The 23182-nt window shown below is 41.3% G+C and overlaps 2 protein-coding genes across 2 annotated transcripts in view; one reads left to right on the plus strand and one right to left on the minus strand.

Moving 5' to 3' along the window:
* The window catches only part of errfi1a (ERBB receptor feedback inhibitor 1a), a 38900-nt gene extending 21433 nt beyond the window's left edge, over positions 1-17467 (minus strand). Inside the window, exon 1 of the mRNA XM_035152398.2 lies at positions 17399-17467. The gene's annotated coding sequence lies outside the window, so the exon portion shown is untranslated. The remainder of the gene's footprint in view (positions 1-17398) is intronic.
* Positions 15769-21735, plus strand: LOC118105027 (taste receptor type 1 member 3). Its single transcript, XM_035152397.1, has 8 exons — positions 15769-15974; positions 16058-16358; positions 16743-17099; positions 19249-19659; positions 19769-19972; positions 20124-20244; positions 20685-21055; positions 21151-21735. The coding sequence occupies exons 1-8, from the start codon at positions 15769-15771 to the stop codon at positions 21733-21735; spliced, it is 2556 nt and encodes an 851-aa protein (XP_035008288.1).
* Positions 21736-23182: the final 1447 nt, after the last annotated feature.

Here is a 23182-nt window from a genome sequence, read left to right on the forward strand (position 1 = left end):
GTGTGAGAAATTCAGTTTAGCGGCTAAAAAAATCCAGTGGTAACACTCGAGCAGAGGCAGAAAAATCTGTGTCTTTTTTAAATAGAGTGTGGGACCAATGGGAAATCTGCCAGTTTCACAAATTGTGTTTTTTCAAAAATTCTTTAGAATGTAAATAAAAGTAATAATACCAAATATTCAAATCAAAATACAAACGTTCTGACTATAAAATCAAAAGATGTGCTCATAAAGCAGTGGAATCTAGCATTTATATTTTTAACCCTTATATCACTGGATGCAATAGATAAGAATATACATATGATTGTTTACTACTGTTCTATTACCATGTAATATTTAAATGGTCTGTATTGTCTACAAGTCTTGATGACAACTCAAAGTGCTTTCCAGTAAAGTTTTGTAATTCACCCGTTCACACACACACTCATACAGTGCATCTATGTGCAGCATCTTCTCTATCACACATCCCTCACACAGTGCCTGCAGAGCCGTCAGGGGCCATTTGGGGTTGAGTGTCTTGCCCAAGGATTCTTCCGCACATGGAATGAGGGAGACTGTGATTAAACTGCCGACCTTTAGTGGACGACCTGCTCTCCCGCCAACCGTAGACAGTTAGAATGCTGTCAGTAAGTGCAGGTGAAGATTCATGTATAAACTGATCATTCTAGATGTAGGTCAGACTGCGTCTTAATCTGCAAATAGTAATTATAGGTGTTGCATAAATGTGGTGGAGCACAAAGTGCAGTATTTATACAGCAGAAATGTAAATAGGGAAGAGCTGTCTGATAACGCCACAGACAAATACATGCACACACACACACACACACACACACACACACCATGTATCTCTCTGTGGAGAGGGTGGGACGAGGGGCGTGGAGGCCGAGACAAAGCTGTTTCTTCTGCAACAGCTGTGATTACATGACAAAACCAGTCAATTACTAACATTAGACATGTCTGATTGTTGCAGACAGACTGTGTGCCACCAGCACTGTCAGGGTTCTTGTTGGATGACCCCCTCAGCGGTTTAAAATGTGCCAATTTTCAAGTCATGAGTTTTAAATCTCACTATGAAGCTGTGAGCTTCATTTCCACCAGAATATATTCTGGTGGAAATCTCTCAATTATACTTAATTGAAACACTTAAAAAAGACTTTGAAACTATAAAAGCAGCGCCTCAAGTCAAGGTAACGATTATAACACAGAGAGAAAACTAAATCATTGGATAAATGAAAAGAGATAAATATGTGTGATTAAATGTTTACTTTTATATTTCTGAAAAATGTAATATGTGAATTTAAATTGTTGCCAGAGAAAAGGCCTACATTGTGCATTATGGGATGTCTCAGACTTGGTTTCTATTCATCTATCACAAGATCTATTCTTAGACTAATTCTGTGCATTGAGAAAACATTAGCATGTTAAACATTGGTATTTAAGCGTATTTGAATTTTAGCCCATATTAAATGCTAAATTGTACATAGCATGTTTGCATTACATACATCCAATGCCTTCCATGTTGGCATGCGTGAAATACTAACTTTAAGCATGTTAGTAGGCTAAACAGTATAACGTAGGTACACATGTGGATATGCTGCTGCTGACACACTATCTTGGTTCTGAGACTGCCTGCTCTTCCACTGTGAAGACTGTTGAACCAAGAAGGTGTGTCAGGTCAGGAGCGCAACCTAGAGCAAGTCTGCACAACCCCTGACATTTCCGGGGTTGTGCACTGGGTTCTTTGGCATCTGATGAAGGACATTTGGCACAAACAACCTGACTGCGGGTAGTTCCATTGTGAAGGTTTGCTGTATGATCTCTAAGTCGCAGCCGTTGTCCAAACTCTAGTCCCCAGTGATGGTGCTCCACATGAGGTTTCTCACAGAATTTGATGTTTGGTCTCCACTCAAGTGTGAGGTCCATGGTGAAATCGCAAATGTACATCTGCAAGTGATCACAAAGATGTGTTGATCGCATGGCGTAACCCGGAATAAAGACTTACAAGAGTTACTGCTTGCACCTGCTGCGTGCGCGTTGTCGTGACGCAAAGTTCGCGTGCTCGAGGAACAGTCTCGTAACTTTTTGAAAACACCTCGTAAAGATATATTGTGCAAACAAGCTCCCACAAAAAAAGCGGAGGAAATTCTAGATTGTCGCTTTGTATCGGAACATCTCACAGGGATGGAGGCACAAGACAAACGCCAACATACATACACACATTGTCTACAGAGACAGACCATAGAAGCTCTGATTAAAACACATACACAGGACATATCTAAAACCAACAACAGCTTGCTATGACGTTACATGATATCATAGATAATCAGTCTCAAATCAAAATGACTGATAAGAAAATAGCTTTTTGTTTTTTTTACCATTAATTCCAATCATATACATTTCACCTATAGGGTTCAACTTTGGTTTAGAACTGTTTACCCCATGGTTAAATAAAATAAAACTACTAAAAATGTATTAAAATTATAGCCAATAAGTTTGAAAGTTTGAATTGAAGGAGCCTAATACTCTCATACCAGTTTTATTTACAACATTACAGTGAAAACAGAATCCACACGAGGACATTTTCCAGAACTTCCTGGAGTTCTGTTCCCTGGAATTCCAAGAGTCCTGCCGGAAATCCAACATGAGGCAACAGGCCGCCCCCTGAAAGGGTCGCAGAGTGTGAATAAGTCCACAGAGCGAACATGGCCGTGGCCAACAGACGGACTGAGTCAGCGTCACATTCCAGTGGAGTCAACCATCCACTTTACCCTCAGAGCGCACACGCACACACGCACACACGCACAATCACACACACACACACACACACACACCTCTCTGCCCCTTTTTTTTTTCTCTTGAACATGTTACAGGTGTGCCAGGTTTATATCATCCACTTTATCCTGACAGAATAATTCCTCTTCTCAGTGATCCAGACCACAATCACTCAGTCTGTCTTAGTCATCTGCACATGTACACTGCTCTTCCCTCCTTTTGTTCACCCTCAGTCTTAATGCTACCATCCAAATGTAAACATTTGATGATTTAGGATATTTTACACATGAAGAGCAGGTTCTCTCTTATTATTTTTTACCTTGGAGCCCCCTGGTTTGTCTCTACTCTCTCTCCACTCAGCTACCAAATGACAAATTAGCTGAATGGTGATTGTTGGTGAATAGCTGGTAGTCCACACTGCCCACTACTGACAGGAAAAGTTCTGGGAAATGTCTGGAGTAACTGACATTTGCGTTCTCATTAACAGCCCCTACGGGAAATTCCCAGAGTTCCGTGAATGACTGAAAGAAGCTTCACGTACAAACAAACAAACTCATACACGCTGTCCAATCAGCCATACAGCAGTAAGAGACAGGCTGACTGTTCGTCTCTACCATCGACCCTGAACAAACACATCTCTCTGTGGACATGACAGTCAGTACAGTATATCCCATACAGCTGCTCTGATGGTTGAATAGCATGTGAATATACCCCCACACCTTTAAAACGTCCGATTACGGGCTGTGTCCGTGACCGACAAGCCGACATCATGCTGTGATGGACCGGCTGTGTGGAGGTGAGAAAGGAGACCGTTGAACTTTTCTCTGGAGCTCCTTTTTTTCCATTCGTCACACAACTATTTTCATGTGAACAACACTATGACTGCGCTTAAGGAGAGATCATCTGAAAATGTGTCTTGTTATCCCTGTATTTAAACCATATCCCGTCCCCTACCTCTGAAAGAAGGTCAGGTTTTCACTGGTTCTGTTTGATCATGACCTGAACCCAATCCTCAAACCATCAATCCTCAAAGTCATACTTCACAGGAATTTGTATGCAGCCGGTTTTGCCAAATGCAATAACTCATAGTGTCTGTGCAGTTTTGTCAATCTGGTGTTATTTTAAAATGTAAATCAAAGACACAGTACACGGCAAAAAGTATGTGGACACTGGCTGTTTTGCATCTATGTGGCCCAGTCAGGTTGCTCAATTCCAAATAAAACCAATTTCTTTCAAGTATCTCTTAAACAAAATACTCTAATGCCTAACTGTTCCCTGAAAACATTTTTCACTTAAATTGTGTTTTTCTGTCCATATTGGCCACAAAGAGGTCGTTTCATAAAACTATTTCAAAGTAAGTGATGGACATGTGAGAGTTTGAGCATCAAGCTTGACTTGTGAAGTGAAAATGCCCTTTAAACACAAGGCCATTGTCGTGCCAGAGAGAAGGGATTTCCACAAAGTGTTGGAATAGAGTAGAACACCTATGTATAAATAACAAATATATAAGAAAAAAGGCATTTTAAAAGTAAACATATTTTTAATTGTAATTACATCAGTAATTTTGATATTATTAAAAAACCAGCAAAGATTCCTGAGAAAATGTTTGTATGGTGTGTGAAATAGTAATAATAAGCAAGGCATGGTGAGTTTAATTGTGTAGAACCTTTCAACATGGAGGCGGTTCATCACTGTCATTAATAATGCAGGATAATTAAATGAACGCTATTTATAAATTGTTATTATTATTATGTAATTTATAAATCTAGGTCTAATATAGATCAAACAGATCAGCCCGTGTCTGAACCCATTGTTCTCTGTGACTTTCCTCTCCTCCCTCAGTGTGGAACAGCGCTGCGCTGTCCTGCTTTCCTGTAACGGCGTGTGATTAACTCTGTGTGAGTCAGGTAAAGGCGTTTTGCAACGGAAGGGAGGCATCTAACACCACCCCCTTCCTCAGGTTTTTTAGGTTTAAAGCTGTGACACATCTTTTCACGCAAGCTTACTGTCAGTCAGGTGCACTGGTTGTCATTCATCACACTAGAGGCAGTTGTAGGGTCTGCAGCTGGGAAGGCTGCGTTCACATTCTGACATATTTAGACCGGACGTAGATATATGACAGATCTCTTTAGGGGAAATTTGATGGGTTTGTAGTTGTATGGTCAAGGATAAAAGCTATAAAGCAAACAGAGGTAAATGTGGATCAGGTATAAGATAAACTCTCTGTGGACTCGAACAGGATATCTTTGGAACAGAGTATTGGGTCTTCAGTCTAATCCACAGCCCGACCCTGTATCACAGTGCTAAGTTGTCATCATGAGGGCTATAACCAATGCATGATAATAGTGATGACTGGTATTGTCACTTGCCTGGAGTAATGCAATGTGGATTTTCCTGTAAGGTCACCAGAGTGACGCAAAACCCAGTTCTCAAGAGCACAAACTGAGTCATCTATCCAAATAAAATACAATATACCTTGTGCGAGTGGCATGATTTCAAATGTCTTTTACTGCGTTGTGCCAAACTTGGTGCACAGTAAACATAATGAGCAGCAGCTCTCTTTTCCAGGTGTTCAGCATGTGCAGATGTCCCGTTTTGAGTAATACGTTTTTCCATTTCTGGAAAACGTTACTTTATGTTACTATAGTTACCTACAGCAAGAAGGTCCAACGCAGTCTGATATTTCTGTCTGACGTTTGCATTACCTTCCCATATGGGTTTCCAATTTTATTCCCACAGGCCAGATTAACTGATACTGATCTGTATCGCATATATATGCTGAGTTTATATAGGACAGAGGACATCTTAAAGAATAGGATCACATTTTTGTGTATCTTGAAACAATATTAACATGTCCATATGAGTGGATGATACTGTATGTATTAAAAAGTTAATGGTCTGTCCATATATTGGACAGATGTTCTTCGATGATTCCCCCAGCTAAAGCTGAGCAAACTGTCGGTAAATGTTGTATTCAATAGACTCAAGAGACTCATTTGGTTTTGCAAACTCAGACTGTTGCAACCTCATATTAGCTCAAGCTGAAGGAGTGTGAACTTTGGCCCCATTTCAAAGATGTTCAGGGCCAACTTTTTCGATTGTACTTATGGAGCAGAGAGTATTGTTTTAGGACAGAAGTATAAAAACAAGTGAACCTATCATTAAAAGTGGTCATAACCAATTTTAACGCCGCACCAAACTTGTTCTGAATATTACTGGAGGGTATCCCCAGATTTATCTTTTGGAGCTGATCGTTCGAAGGTCAAGATCAACAAGAATATGATGTGAAAAACACATTATCCAAGATATCTCTTTGAATAATCAAGAAAGAATCTAAAGCTTTTATTGATCAGAAAAATATTCATCATTGTATGATGCTATATGACGTCATGGAAAAGTCACAAAGAAGTCCGAAAATTATGTCATGCTTCAATAATGCATTGTTGGAGTTATCTCTACATCATGTGCAGGGTATGCATCACCCGTCCAATGCTTTTATTTTTATAACTGCATAAGTTTATAACATTGGGCTAAGCCGCCGATCTGACTTTTTTAATATAAAAAAAAGCCCTAAAAAAACCCACCTTACGACGTGAAAAGGCTGGGACCTTTTTTTTTTTTTATTCAGCCATACTGCTTACTTAGTAATTAAAGCCGGCTTATAGTGACTAGCTGGCAAACATACTGAGACATTTACCAGCGTAAAAAAGCCAGACATTATTCTCAAAGCTGGTGGAGACCAAAACAGAGATAAAAGGAGAATTAGAATTAGTATCTATGGACAGAAACACACCTCATAATGAATCATAATGTTTCTAGATTTATAGATAGGTCAGTAGTTAGCCAAACAGAGAAATGGCTAAAAATAGTATTTTTCCTTGTTTTGTATTTTGCATATTTCCTTTATCTTTCCATCTCGTTGCTTCCTCTGATACAAACGTCTGTCCTTGTGCTGCCGGCACTAAAAATACTTGAAATAGTGATACACTGTCAAGCAGTCTTAATGAGCAGCTGGAAACTGCAGAGGTAGTGCCTTCATCTGCAACTCATCAGTGATCGCTGGAAAATTTGAGCCAGTGATGCAGCGATAACAGTGATGTGACGGCTGCTCTGGTTAAATTATGTTCAGGCTTAGCTGCTGTGCTTACTAATGAGGAGGTAACTAGCAGCCCCGGTTTCCATTCATGGTGCCAAAAGATGCTGTTTCCATGTTCCAACTTTATCTAAAGACGAGGACAACAAATACTCAATACTAACACATCAACCTTTGTAAGAATTTCATCGAGCAAAATATGGCTTTTCTACTGTTTTGTTGTGACTTTATGATTTTTTCTGGCCTAAAACAATAGGAATGGATTCATTTAAGAAGAAAATACAACTGAAAGCACGAGCCCCATCTCAGTCACTTCACGTCTTTATGTTTGTGGTGTGAAGCATGAAAAGGACTATGACTGGAGTCAGAGTCAGGTTTCCTGAAATGACTGGGCATGTGGCTGCATGGGGGCAGCTCCTAACCTGTGCTGAGTAGGACAGACACCCCCAGGGTAAGACCGTGGCAGCTGGTATGTTTCTAAAAACAGGCAAACCTCTCCCCCTCCTTCTCCACCTCCTCACCCCTTCGTCCTGCTACCCTGTGCTTTGTAGCAGATGCTGATCTCTGTCTGTCTTCAGAAGGAAGCAATTATTGAGTCAGAGGGAAAGACGCACCTCCTTTTAATAAACCCACATCAAATCATCTGATGACTGACAGCCCCGGAGCGGTGACTCACGCACGAGCCGGAAACTGAGAGAAAAATTTCAACAGTGACAGAGAGGAAACTGAATGAGGAGTCTGAAAGGAGGCAGAGTCATGCAGACAGGACAGAGCTCCAGAGCACCAGACACACCACACTTTCATTCCCCTCACTTCCCTCCTCATAAACATCATTTCCCTCCTCCACTCGGACAGGATAACCTGGTCACAGTGCCTCTCTCTCCCTCTCTCTCCCTCTCTCTCTCTCCCTCTCTCTCTCTGTCTGTCTGGCTGTATGACTCTGATCCTCGGACCTATGGCAGCTCAGCCTCTTACATAAGGTCGACCTGGTAAAATTCCACAGTGCTCACTTGCTCCCTGCTCCTCTGACTTCCAGTCGTTTCAACAACAATTTCTCACTGTTCGAATCCTGCCGCCCACTCGTAGGATGTTTTTCCAGCTGCTCACAAACAGGCTACCTCACTTCAAATGAGGCTTCGAAAAGAGAGAGGCTTTACCTATCAGAGATTTCCTCATCTGAGAACACTGCGTGTCATTGTTGTGACGGGTCTCGCCTTCCGTTCTGGAGCGTCTCCTGAAGATACACTCGGGGGGGGGGGGAGAATTGGCTGACACTGATCTGAAGGACAATAAACAGTGGCTTTTAGTTTTATTTTAAATTATTCTTGAAAAAATGTGCACACATTGAATATACAGCACTTATAATTATTTGATTACTTATTACTTAATTTAGTTTGCATTGTTTAGGGTGTGCAGCTTTAAACATTAATAATATTTGAGGGTAAATTAAATCTGCAATGAGTTTTTTGCCACTCGGAGGCTGTGTAAACAGATCATCTGCCAAATCATCACCTTGCAACCGTTTTCATTTACACATTCAGCAGTCGAACCAAAAGCATTAATTTGAAGTCGTGTGTGTGGCCAACCGATGAATGCATCATTCACTCTCTTTGAACTCTGTTTTTGGTCTCCACCAACTCCTGAAGTAAGTATCTGACTATTCAGCTGCTGAATGCTCCAAAATGTTTAGCATCTAGTCGCTAACTGCATCTCTCTGCTGTTTGGTGCAGAGTAGGTTGTGTACAGGAAGGAAGAAAAGTCACTATAAAGCTCCATAAAGCTGAGGGGTCTGCACATTCAGGTATTACTTCTTCGTAAATTCATCACTAAAACTAACACCTTTCACATTCTCATTGGTATCCTTCTCAGTCCCATATAGTCAAACTACAATGTCGTTTAAGTATTAAATTGCTGTTCACACTTTGTCTAAGTTTACGTGTTGAACATCACCAGTTCCAGTAGGAAAAAACCGCAGCAGGAGATGAGACAGAGATCATAGATAACTCGTCTGATGAGTCACAGACCGGAGGATGACAGATTAGACCTATCAGTTAGCTTTGGGATGTAACACAACACCACCGCACAGGCACGAGTGCGCGCACACACACACACACACACACACACACACACACACACACACACACACACACACACACACACACACACACACACACACACACACACACACACACACACACACACACAGCAAACATAAAGTCAGATATGGAGTGCTACTTGTTGCAGTACCCATGTTAATTTGAAATCCATTAAATTGAAATGGATCAGTTACATACTTCCTGGATAATGCAATTTAAAACACACTCTGTTGTCTGGAGATACTGAGAGAAATGTAGAAGAAAAGGAAACGTCTCTAAATCTTTTTTTTCTGGGCACCTACAGGTCAAACATTATCAGATGACCAACTAACTCATTTTGATTCTGTACATGTTGCATGTCCTATGCATCACGTACAGTGCAGTAGTTACATATATTCAACTGTAGCTTTGGTTAAACAGCCCTTATCTAATTCATTTGTCCATAATTTCACCAGAGTATACACAGCTGTGACATCCTGGTTTTTCCAAAGACGCTGCTTATGCACAAACTGAAAGATCAGTTGTTACTACTATGTCAGATTTCACGGCCTGTGGTCATCCTCCTCTTCCTCAGTCCCACATGGCTTTTTGCATGACCTGCTTTTCTGACAGTCTCTTTTCAGTTCATTTCATAACACAGAACAAGATTCCAGCACAAGGTAAAACACTTTCTTTCTCAGATTATATTCCACATGGTCATAAAGTTTCTATACTGGTTCACCCCTAATGGGCAGCTGTGAGTCAGTCATCCGCCACTGTGTGGGGAACAGAGCAGACTGGCAGATGTGAAGCCAAACACTCTTGTCCCTGATTTGAACTGTAAATGGTTTTCAGACCTGAACACCAGCGAAGAGTTATTTACCCCCCCGACCTGCAGGTTAGTTAATCCAGTGTGCAAACATCACTGTTCCAGTCCTTGGGCAGTGCTAACACAGTTCTAAGAATCAGGTTAATTAGTAGGTACTATTTGTTTTCTCACTGCCATGTACAGTAGTATGGATGATATCTTGTAAAATACATTTGATACAATGTAAAAGCAAAGCAATGCACAATAACATATTCCATTGTTTATGTCTCTGCACATGTGGATGTGTGCAGAAATACAAGTTGCAACACACTTGTGAGTCACACACACACACACACACACACACACACACACACACACACACACACACACACACACACACACACACAGCAAACATAAAGTCAGATATGGAGTGCTACTTGTTGCAGTACCCATGTTAATTTGAAATCCATTAAATTGAAATGGATCAGTTACATACTTCCTGGATAATGCAATTTAAAACACACTCTGTTGTCTGGAGATACTGAGAGAAATGTAGAAGAAAAGGAAACATCTCTAAATCTTTTTTTTCTGGGCACCTACAGGTCAAACATTATCAGATGACCAACTAACTCATTTTGATTCTGTACATGTTGCATGTCCTATGCATCACGTACAGTGCAGTAGTTACATATATTCAACTGTAGCTTTGGTTAAACAGCCCTTATCTAATTCATTTGTCCATAATTTCACCAGAGTATACACAGCTGTGACATCCTGGTTTTTCCAAAGACGCTGCTTATGCACAAACTGAAAGATCAGTTGTTACTACTATGTCAGATTTCACGGCCTGTGGTCATCCTCCTCTTCCTCAGTCCCACATGGCTTTTTGCATGACCTGCTTTTCTGACAGTCTCTTTTCAGTTCATTTCATAACACAGAACAAGATTCCAGCACAAGGTAAAACACTTTCTTTCTCAGATTATATTCCACATGGCTCATCATAAAGTTTCTATACTGGTTCACCCTAATGGGCAGCTGTGAGTCAGTCATCCGCCACTGTGTGGGAACAGAGCAGACTGGCAGATGTGAAGCCAAACACTCTTGTCCCTGATTTGAACTGTAAATGGTTTTCAGACCTGAACACCAGCGAAAGGTTATTTACCCCCGCCTGCAGGTTAGTTAATCCAGTGTGCAAACATCACTGTTCCAGTCCTTGGGCAGTGCTAACACAGTTCTAAGAATCAGGTTAATTAGTAGGTACTATTTGTTTTCTCACTGCCATGTACAGTAGTATGGATGATATCTTGTAAAATACATTTGATACAATGTAAAAGCAAAGCAATGCACAATAACATATTCCATTGTTTATGTCTCTGCACATGTGGATGTGTGCAGAAATACAAGTTGCAACACACTTGTGAGTCACACACACACACACACACACACACACACACACACACACACACACACACACACACACACACACAGACAGTCTGAAGACACGAAGAAGAACAAGTTTTACTGCTGGAAGGAGGGAGGATCAATCCTTTATTTAACCCTTCGATGTGAGGCACCAACACCTGCATAATACGCATGTGTTCAGGCTGAGATAACATGCACAAGCTTCGCTGCATGCTGCTGTAAACTGAGTCATGTTACACCACCACAGCTGGTTCAACCCTGACCAGCCGCCCCGCTGTCGCACAACAGGATCTCGTCGTTCCCACATTTCCCTCCAGCATCATCGCCACGGAGCTGATCAAGACAGATGGTCCCATGTCCAGCAGCACAGTTTAGTGTTTTGCTGCCTCGCTGGCTGGCTGTCCTCACTCTGCACAGAGAGAGGCTGGCTAATAATTTGTCAGCCCCTGTGGGGTATGAGGTCAGCATGTCAACAACGGGCCCAGTGTTTCGCAGGCCAGCGATGGAGATTAGAGAGCGAGGCTGATCCCGGCCACTCTGCAGCCAAGGGGGAGGGAAGGAGGGCGAAAGGAAGCAAGGGAGAGTGGGTGGTATTCCTGGGTCTTTCTCTCAGGGAGGCGCAAACCATGTTTTTCAACAATCAAACCCGTTTTGGACATGAAAAAGGGCTATGGTGGCATGATTATGTTTGCCAGCTACAGTGCATAAACACTGGCACAAAGGCACTAAAGCGCCCTGACGTGCAAGAGTATTTCTTCACGCCAGGATGTGTGTGTGCGTGTGTGTGTGTGTGTGTGTGTGTGTGTGTGTGGTGTTCCCTTGATGCAAAGAGCGTCTTATGTTTTGTCAATCTGAGAGGTGTTGTGCAACAATGTTCCCTCCTCTGCAGGTCATAAGGCTAATCCTTGGAAATCTACAGACAAAATATGGTTCCAGACTCGTAGAACAAACCGAGTTTGGTCAGATTCTGCGGGGAACCAAAACACAGAGACCAAGAAAATCCTTTCAACATTTACACAGGTTGACTCGCCTCTGTTATCAGTTGTTCAAACAGCACTTTGCTACAGAATGTGCCTGCTGCCCACACAGCGGCAGGAGGCTTCAATTCACTCCATCACCAGCAACACGATACTTTTTCTCACCTCAGTCTTCCCACTGTTCATGATATATAAATATTCCACTTTCTCTATAAAGTGACAGATGTCAACAGTCAACAAGCAAGAGAGACTGCATGAGTCCTATAGATGAAGTCTAAAAAATACACACCGCCGACACCTACTGGCTGAGCTACGTAAATGTCTACACTCATGAGGTGGTGAATACTGTAAAATAAATAAATGTGTATTGAATAGAGTATCGAGGTCACATCTAGAGTTGTGGGACTGTTTAGATCAATCTGCTTTCAAATGATCACCATCATCATGCAGATGTTTATTTTTAATTTGCCTCCTCTTCACATGTTTTCAAAAGGTATCATTTCATCAGTGGGAAGTTTCACTGAAAACAGTTGGTGTAGATGTTGAACAGACATAATGAAGACTAAAGACACTGCACAGGGCTTCTGCAGGACTCACCAAATAAATTTAAGACTTTTAATTTTAAAGTTTGATCATACTGGTCAAAGTTTGAAAACATGATGGAAAACTAGAAGGGATAATATGGCTTGTAAATAGTATAATTATATCACCATATATTCTTTTATCAGAACTTCCCAACAGTACATAACAAGTCCTAATAACTTACTCAATAACAGTGGTGTGACCGATATGACTGATCTGTGGATAAAGTTATAAAAAAGGGTATTAAATAATTTAAGTTAATTAATATTTTTGCTAAAAGAAAAAATACAACAGCATTTGTTCATAATGAAATAAGGAGCTTCCTACAGCTACTATGGCTTCCTGTCGTAAAACTGTGACAGAAACAAATTAAACCAAAAATGTATCTAGGTGGATTTTTTTATAGCAATTCTTTAATCTGAGGTTCATGAAGCAAAAAAGTGATGGCACTACATCCACACCAGCTCTTAACTACAACATTATACAAGTTATTACTACAGGGTTTCCACTTGGTCTTGTCTAAAAATAAATAACCTAAATTTTAGGCATTAGAAATGATGTTAAAATATTACGCACGGGGTTGTAAATCAGGTATACTGTAGGTTTAGTTATGTCAACGATGATTTAATGCTGCTTCTGTTGCTTAAATTTCCTTAACTATGGCTTAATGAACCCTTCCATGTCAGTGCCAGACCATTGAGACACACACCAGGAAACAAGACAGAAAATGGGTTTGCATGTGTTTGATGGTGGCACAGATCCTTAATGAAGGTTTTCTGAAGCTACAACAAACAACAGGTCAAAAGGTCTGTTCCCGCTCGAGAACGAAAGCTGCTCAAACATAAACAAGATGTTAATCTGAATCCACGAGATCCAGCCAGCGACTAGAGATTTGAAATGGTTCTGCAAAATAGAGTGTTCCTGACTCTTCACGGGGAAGATAGTCTTGAATGCAGGTGCGTGATAAAAGATTGAAGTGTAGGTGTAACGAGCGGACAAGACTTTCATCACCGCTCTTCTTACGTCAAGATGACTAAGATAGGCAACAGAACTCCTCCTTCATGTCCCTGAACAAACCCTTCCTGTAACTGATACATCTTCAGATCAGGCCTGTTCACATCAAGTGTACTTGGGAGAAACGTAGAAAAGTAATTTTCGTATATATGTTATTACGTGTACTGTATGTACAGGAACATGCAGCCCTGCATACTAAAGATTTGTGGTTGTAACAGAGCATAGAGGGTAAAGGAGAATGAGGAATACTACTATTTGAGGAATATATATTGTTCTGTATGAGATATAATGCAAAATCATAAATAACAATGCTTTTGAAATGTCAGACTTTTATCATTGCTGAATAACATAAAAATGTGAAACTCATGTTGAAAGATAAAAGATATGCACAGTAACAGCTTCCTCTGCCGACCAAGTCAAGCAACTAATTCTCGATGTGTTAATCACAAAAACTACCTTGTGATTCAGAAGAATACCTCTGGCCGTGTTGGGCACTCCCTCCTTTGAAAGTGAATATGCAGACATCAAAAAGACATGCTCAGGAACTGAACCGGTAAAACCAAAACACTTTTTATTGAGCTTTGAATAAGTTTCCCTTTTGTTTCCCTTTAAAGTGTCTTCCTCTTGTTAATCTACACTGCAGCTGAGTATTCCCCTGAATGATTCTGTAACATTACTAAGCTGTATTCTCCAACCTGACAACACCAGTGTATTCAAAACTGAGAATGTTATGAAGTAAAACGTTAGTGCTTTGATTTTAAAGACCATTTAAAAGTGCATATGTGAAACAGGTGGTTTATTCAAATATTGTGGCAGGAAATATGTCAATTTGCTAGTTGGGATGAAAAACTATGTTTGCAAATGAAAATGCAAAACAACACTGAGGTGAATGCAAAACATGACGACCCAGAACAATAAGCTATAGATCATCTTCATGATGGAATCTCACTGTCTGCTACACCCATCATACATTACTGAGTACTCATCACTACAATATAACACAAGTACTCAGTAGTCATCATACTACATGAGCACTCATCACTACACAAGTACTCAGTAGTCATCATACTACAATGAGTGCTCAGTACTCATGACTTCAACAGTACATGACTACTCATCACATTATTACACGAGTACTAAGTACTCGTGACTTCAATACTACAAAAGTACTCGGTATTAATCAGTACAACACTACATGAGCACTCAGTACTCATCACTTCAATAATACATGAGTATTATTACTCCATTACTACAACATTACACAAGTACTCAGTACTCATCACTGCATTATCACAAGAGTACTCAGTAGTTATCATTTGAATAATACATGAGTACTCAATAGGCATTACTACAATATTACAGAACTCTGTACTCATCACTAAATCATCACAAGAGTCGCATGATAAGAAACACACACAAACTGATATTTCTGAAGAACAAGTGCTGTCGTAATAACACAGTTAAAGTGAATTTACAGTATGTGCTCATCTTCCTACAGATAGTTACACCAAAGAGCATCAAAGTACAAACCACAAGCAAATGTCAGGAAAATGGTCCGGAATGAAGAACACCACCTGCACCACAGACACACACCAGTCGCACTCAAGGGAATCTTTCTTTTTTACAAGCAAAAAACCTACAGAACATAAAAAACGGTTATACCGTCAAATACGATGCCACCTTTTAAAACTTGTTCAATGTTCTGTCAATTTAGACAAAATGGTGCAATGAATATTATAAATGTTGTTTTCTATATTAATAAGAATACAGATATCTCTCTATAAAATTACAATAGTGAGGGGTTCATTTCATACCACAAATGTAAATGTGGGTCAGTATTATAAGGACCATTTAACATCATTTGCAGTTACTTAATTTTATTTCTTCAGGTGGTCAGGGAAGGGAGGGGCCAATCCCAGCGACTGACTGCGGAGCTTGGTGTTGAATTTGCATACAACAATATTCTAATGACACATATACACACACTGTTCACCTCACACTAACTCCAGTCTACGGCTTATCTGCATCATGGCCTCACCGTTCATTCTGCTGGTCCTGTGCTGGCAGTTTAGACCGAGCGACAGTGTGAACGCTTCACCCAAGTGGTACCACAACATTTCCACCAGTCTCTTCAGTCTGCCTGGCGACATTATGCTTGGAGGCCTTTTCCACATTAACCAGCTCTCCAGCAACCTCAGCCAGAGGAGGGAGCCCAACAACATCAGCTGTGAAAGGTAATGTGTTGTGAAAAATGACCCTATTATCTGAGATTCTGCACCAACCTGTCTAATGAGGCTTCTCCTTTGGGATCCCACAGGTTAAATGTAAATGGACTGGGCCTCTCTCTGGTGATGAAATATGCAGTGGATGAAATCAACGCAAACCAAATTCTGCTCCCTGGTGTCAAGTTGGGTTATGAGATCTATGACACGTGCAGACAATCAGCCGTCATCGTGAAGCCTACCATATCCTTCCTCGCAGCAAAATCCACCAAAGCGCTGTCTGTGGAGTGTAATTACACCAACTACGAGACCAGCATATCAGCCGTGATTGGTCCTTTTAGCTCAGAAATGGTGTCCATCATTGGGAAAGTCCTGGGGTTCTTTCTCCTGCCACAGGTTTGATTACAAATATGTATTTCTACACTTTTTTCTTTCAAAAACTAAACAACATTTCAATTTGGTCATTCATTAGATGTTCACTTGTTTTGTTTAAAATACTCAGAAAACGACTGTCTACTTGCAATGCAAATTGTACCTCAACTTCAGTAAAGGGACAGGGTGTCAACAAGAATGGCAGTTAAAGAGCACATACCTCCCCAACAGCACCAAATTGCTAATACTCATATATCAGTCCACTAAACATGCCCGATTTTTTAAAGATCAAAATCCATGAATTATTCTCTGAGAAATCAACAAAAATATTGAAAAACAACCTATCTCAAAATCAGTGTAGTAAAATACTTGATACTCAAAACCATTGTATGACTCCTCTCATTCCAGATAAGCTTCGGGGCAACCAGCGACAAATTCAGTGACAAGCTTCTCTACCCATCCTTCTTCCGCACCGTGCCTAGTGACAAGTGGCAGGTGGACGCTATCGCTCTTCTACTGAGAGAGTTTAACTGGAACTGGGTGGCCGTGGTGGGCAGTGAAGAAGAGTACGGACAACAAGGCGTGCAGCAATTCTCCAAAATAGCAGAGAAGATGGCGGTATGCGTGGCCTATCAGGGGCTGATTCCAGTTTACACTGACCCCATACCAGCTGTCAGAACCATCATCAACAACATCCTGGCTACAAATGTCAGAGTGGTGGTGGTCTTCTCTCTTGCAGAGCCAGCTGAGATCTTTTTCAAAGAGGTGAGACAATGTGGTACAACACGTTAAATAACTGTAACACTGACTGACAGTGGTGGAGAATGTACACGCAAACATTTTACTAAAGTAAAAATACGAATAAATAGACAAAAATGTGCTTAAGTGAATATAGAAGTACAGCATTAACTTTTTCTTCTTGAGTAAAGGTAAGTGCGTTGCTTTTCAAGGCCCCATATTGTGATGTATGACGTAACAACAAATTAGGCCCCTTAGGTACTTTAGGTATTTTGGTACCACAATGTAACGACTTTGGCAACAGTGAAGATTATTGGATAATCTACCTTGTGTGTCTCCCTGCAGCACATTCTCTCTTTCTGTTGGCACCATGGCACAATTACCACAGCTTCACCTGTAGAGGAAAAAGCGACATTAGTAGTGAAATAACAGCGTTTAAACTTACTGTCATGTCTACGTTTACGACAACAAAAGGAAAACACTAATTACGTAACAACACGATTATACACATAATGAAACACAATGTATATTTTCAACCTTATAAAGCAACTGGCATCATATCAAATACAGTGTTTTGTAACTAAGCGTTTGGTTACATGAGCTGAGCTTTTAAACCGAGCATGATTAGAAACTGAATAAAACGTCCCTGCAGGCAGCAGGACCTCAACACCTGACTGTGGTCAAACCAGCCGCCTCTCGCGTTTGGATGGTCAAATTTAGCGGCCTGTCGTTTTTCGAGTGCGCAAGTGATAACGCGTTTACGGTTATCTGCTGCCACAAGTACTATGAAGTAAACATATGAAGAAAGCAGAGGAGGCTCATTCTAGTTCTCTGGAGGGGACTTTGACAGAGGACTGCTCATAAAGTACTTCATAATATTTGTTGCAGTAGTAAACTGAGCTTTTTTAAATAAAGTTTTGAGGAGAAAAATAAACTCATCTAAACCTCAGAGCCGCGTCACAACAATTACCGTATACACGCAATCAATTGCGCACTTGGAAAAACGGCCGGCGGCTGGTTGGACGACAGTGTAACTCCCCGTTCTGAAACATCCTGTCGTCACCGGCCGTGAGTGGGGGGTTGGTCTTCTGAAGCTGTGGCTCAAACATAATAACTTTACTCTCAGCTGGAGTCGCCGCCATTTGTGTTTACCGGCGACTTCCCCCATGCTCCAACAGGAGACCGGTGATTGGCCTGTTCGCGTGTCACTCAAAGTGCAGTCAGCCAATCAGAGGAGACCGAAAACGGCCTGTTCAGTCTGGAGCTCCACAGAGAAGCGGAAGAGGAAATACACATTGCAGTAGTTTTTTCGACTTTAAACCACTGATATATCATTTTACGGGTATCAATACCTCAAATTCAATCCCGGAATAGTGTAAAATATGGGGCCTTAAAATAAAGTATTAAAAGTAAAAGTATTTTCAGAGTGTAGCCTAATTTCCTCATGCATCAGTCTACCACATCTTCATGGTTTAGTCTCTGAATCCACTTCAGGTGTTTCTTCACCCATAATCCTGCTGCTGCAGGAGGCGGGGTCTAATGTTATCCGTCCACTTTGATTAGCTCAGTGGACCAATCCCCCTTGCATTATTGATTACTGTTAAAAAAAATTTTTTAAAAACTAGGTGAACATGTATCACAATGCTTTGTAAAAAATGTAGTGTAGTAGAAATTACAGATATTTGCGGATATATGTAGTGGAGTAAAAGTGAAAAGTACACCTAAAGACAAATGTAATCAAGTACAGATACTTGAAAAATTTACGAAAAGGTTTGGTGTGTACGATTTAGTGACATCTAAAGGTGTAATTGCATGTTGCAGCTGAATACCCCGCATCCCCCCAACCTTCAGTTGTCTTAAAAACCCAAAAGGTGTCCAGTTTGGACTACTGTAAAAAACATGGCGGCCTCCGTACAGAGGACCCGCTCCCGATGTAAATATTAAGTAATTTAATATAAAGGGCCCATTCTAGGGTAAAGAAAAACAACAATTTGTACAATTTAGATGATCACACACTAGTGAAAACATCACTGGATTTATATAAAATGTTTTCACCTAAATCTTACACACTGAACCTTTAAGTACAGTAACGAAGTAAATGTACTTTGTTCCATCACACCACTGCTGACAGACTAAACTCAGTTCACTACCAATCATCCTGTCTGATCCCTTCCAGGTCATCAGGAGGAATGTAACAGGAGTGTGGATTGGCAGCACAGCCTGGTCCCTCCACAACAGACTGACTTCTCTCCCCAACATCCAGAGAGTGGGAACAATCCTGGGCTTCACTGACATGACACAGACCCTGGATCAGCTCATTCCCTACATACAGGAGCTCCTCATCAAACTGAGCAAGGAGAAGTCAGACATGTCACGTCCAGCAACAAAGTCATACAACAATCCCTGCCCAGAGTGTTGGGACTTATCACCTGCTAACATCAGTTTGGTGAAAGACGCAGCAGTGCAGCGCGCGGCTTTCAGTGTGTATGCGGCCATCTACAGCGTGGCAGAGGCACTGCATAAACTGCTGGAGTGTAATTCAACTGCCTGTATGTGGGGATCAGAAACTAAAATCTATCCCTGGAAGGTGATGTTTGTTTTTCGTCTGCTGTTATAGCTGATTGCACACAGTTGGAAATTAAAAGGTTTTTTAAGCAAAAATAAAATCTAACAATGACTAAAATCTTCTTTTGCAGCTGTTGGAGGTTTTAAGGAACACGTCAGTAAACATAAGTGGCACAGAGTTAAAGTTTGACAGTAATGGCAACCCAAACCTGGGATATGATTTGGTCGAGTGGAGCTGGGAGGCCTCAGGGTTAAAATTTATAAATGTTGGAAGCTTTTATGAAGAACTGACTATCAACAAGTCCCTCTTCAAATGGCACACTGCAAACTCAGAGGTAATTTCAGCCACGCATCAGAAAATAGATACAAACCTCTAAACATACAGTATATGCACTTTAAAAGATTTGTTATTACATTCCATCCTAAACACTGATTTTGTTCTTTTGTACCATAACAGTCCTAACTATGATGCATTAACCTTCGCAGGTTCCTCTGTCCACCTGTTCAGCAGCATGTGAGACAGGACAGGTCCGCAGAGTCAAAGGCTTCCACTCCTGCTGTTTTGATTGTATTGACTGTTTGCCAGGATCGTACCAGGCAAATCAGGGTAATGTGGTTGTACATCTCACCCACCTGTTCTGTTCAAAGGTCAACAAAATCTGTTTACCAGCACCTCTAAAGGCCATTTACTAAAACACTTTATCTTTGTTTTTACCTATACAATAACTGAGTTGTGGAATTTACAATTTGATGTTTTGTTCTCACTGTGACGTTGCAAGAAAACCATCAATGATTTGGCCAATACATAATCCTGCACATAGAATCTCACCTGATGTTTTCACACTTCAGTTTGAATGGATTAAATCAACAAGTTATCACATGTAAATTTTGCATCCTTAGAGGAGCTCAGAGGTGGGTTTTGTTACCTCTGGATCAATCCAGACTAACTGTTTCCAGTGAGGTGGCACACATTCATGGTTTGATTTGATTCCTCAGAGGTGTGCCTGTTCATCACACTAACTTCCTGCTGTCCTCTCTGACTCACAGACGACATCCAGTGTACTAAGTGCCCTCAGGGTCAATGGTCCCTGATCCGCAGCACCAGGTGCATCGAACCCACCTTTGACATTTTGTCCTGGGACACACCTGAAGCTCTGCAAATGATCATGGCCGGGTTGCTGTTGCTGCTGTGTCAGGGGTCAGTTGGTGTCGTGTTCCTGAAACACTGGGGGACCCCGTTGGTGAAGGCCTCAGGGGGGGCCCTGAGTTTTGTGGCTCTTTTCAGCCTGATGGGAGTGTGTCTCAGTCTGCTGCTCTTCCTGGGACAGCCGGGAAACGTTGTGTGTCGTCTGCAGCTGCCACTTACCTCCATTTTCCAAACAGTCGCCCTCTCCATTATCACATTCCTCTCACTGCAGGTGAGGAATGACAGATACAATACATTATTGTCATGTAGAATGATATAAAAAGAACACGTTGTTAACAGGCGGAAACCACATTTGTTTTCAAACAGATATTCTTTGTGACTGAGTTCCCAGAGACAGCCGCCTCTCACCTGCACATCCTTCGAGGTCCTTGGATCTGGCTGTTCGTGCTGGTCTGCTGTGCAGTTCAGGCTGCTCTCTGTGGCTGGCTTGTCCAGGAATGGCCCTGGTTATCTGACCATGTGGCAAACATGAAAATCAACTTTGTGAGGGCCTTCCTGTCATGTCCATTGTCACCTTTGACTGGATTTGCCTTAATGCAAGGTTTCAACTGTTTAATGGCCCTTATCTCATTCATGTGCACCTTCATGGCGGTGAAGCCTCTTCATCAGTACAACCTTGCCAGGGACATCACCTTTTCCTCCCTGGTCTACTGTGTGATTTGGGTGTACTTTATTCCAATCTACATAGGCTTGAATGACAAGAATAGGACCATTGTCCATGTTTCTTTCATCCTGGCAAGTAACTTTGGACTGGGGGCCGCCTACTACTTTCCAAAATGCTACTTGATGTTGAGGAAACCCGACCTCAACACAGCAGAACAATTCTGTACCTTTTTAGAGGGCGTTCCCCCAACAGCGGCTGGGGAGACACAGACACAGACAGACCAATAAACTGGTCTTTAGCCACCACAGTGCAGTTTTATCATATGAATAAAAACTCTGATAAACAATATTCAAGAATCAAGTATTTCGTAAAATTTACATTTGTATAATTTGTAGAGCTTAGGCTTCAAGCCTATGAAACATACTGTTACATTTTGTTATTGTAGGTTTTTACTTATATCACTGATAAACTGTTCATATACAAAGTATAGATACAGAACACTGTACAATTTCAATATATATATATATTCATGATAATAAATACTCTACAATATGGTCCATTTATGAAGTTTGATTCTTTATTGTCTCACTCAATTATTTTTCATTCCTATGCAGTTGTAAACTGAATTAGCAGTATTACATATCTTGGTGCATAAAACCAGAGAGCAAAGAGCCGCTGCACACGCACATGCTGCCATCTCTACAGTCTTGAAAAAAAAGGTTGTAGATGGAAGAAAAAGTGGTTCTCCTCTGTGATGCCATAGGGGAACCTTTTTAGGTTCTGCAAAGAACCTGTTACTTATTTTTTACTTATTATTCCCCAGAGCACTCAAAGGTGCTCCAGAGCACTTGTGAAGAACCAGTTTTTCTTAGAGTTTACAAAATATTATCAAGTGTTTCCTGAAGAAATAGATCTTTAATATTTTGTGGAAATGAAGTGACAAGAACAAATAGTGCAGGCAGCAGTGATCGTGTGGTGAGAGAGAGAGAGAGAGAGAGAGAGCGCTCTGAAAACTGAGGATGTGCTTTTACAACCAGGAACATTGGCCTGGTTCTCCCACTTAGAATGATCCCCTTTGCGCCTCCCAGCCAAGGTCCTGAAAGACACCAAGCAGAACAAGTTCCACGGCCAATACACACATCCTGTGTTTTTAGATTACTGTGTCAGAGGTGCGACTTACAGGAAGTCAGTAAACACTGAGAGGGGGAGGGAGAGAGTGTGTGTGTTAGACACACAGAGAGGGGGATAGTGTGTGTGAGCGTGTGATAGAGAGGGGGGAGGGGGGTGAGCAGTGGACCAAACCACTGTGAGACGGAGAGGGAGGGAGGAAGCAATATGTCAAAGATATTTTGCGTCTGTAGTTGACGAACAAGCGTCCAGTGCATATTGTATAACTACTGTTTTAATGTATTACTACTGTGTTTCCAATGATATTGGGGGACAACTCTCTGGATAAGGGAGTCAGGAACAACATCCCCCTCCCTAACCTGGGGAGGGGGGGAATGTTGAAACACACAGTCCTCTCAGAAGGGGGTGGATCTCTCGGGCTCTCGCCTGCAGCCAACCAATCAAGCTGCCGTGGCGAAGGGCTCATTTGCATATTTTCCCATCAGCCTTGTGAGCTCGCGAATAACGCAGAGGTTAATAGATAAAATATGGTTCATAGAGTGGCTCCCAAAGAGAAAGTGAGTGTTCCGGTGCGTGTCTGCTTCTGTCTGAGCTCCACGTGAAGTC

The sequence above is a fragment of the Hippoglossus stenolepis genome, chromosome 3 (genome assembly GCF_022539355.2).
Source record: "Hippoglossus stenolepis isolate QCI-W04-F060 chromosome 3, HSTE1.2, whole genome shotgun sequence".
Taxonomy (NCBI): domain Eukaryota; kingdom Metazoa; phylum Chordata; class Actinopteri; order Pleuronectiformes; family Pleuronectidae; genus Hippoglossus; species Hippoglossus stenolepis.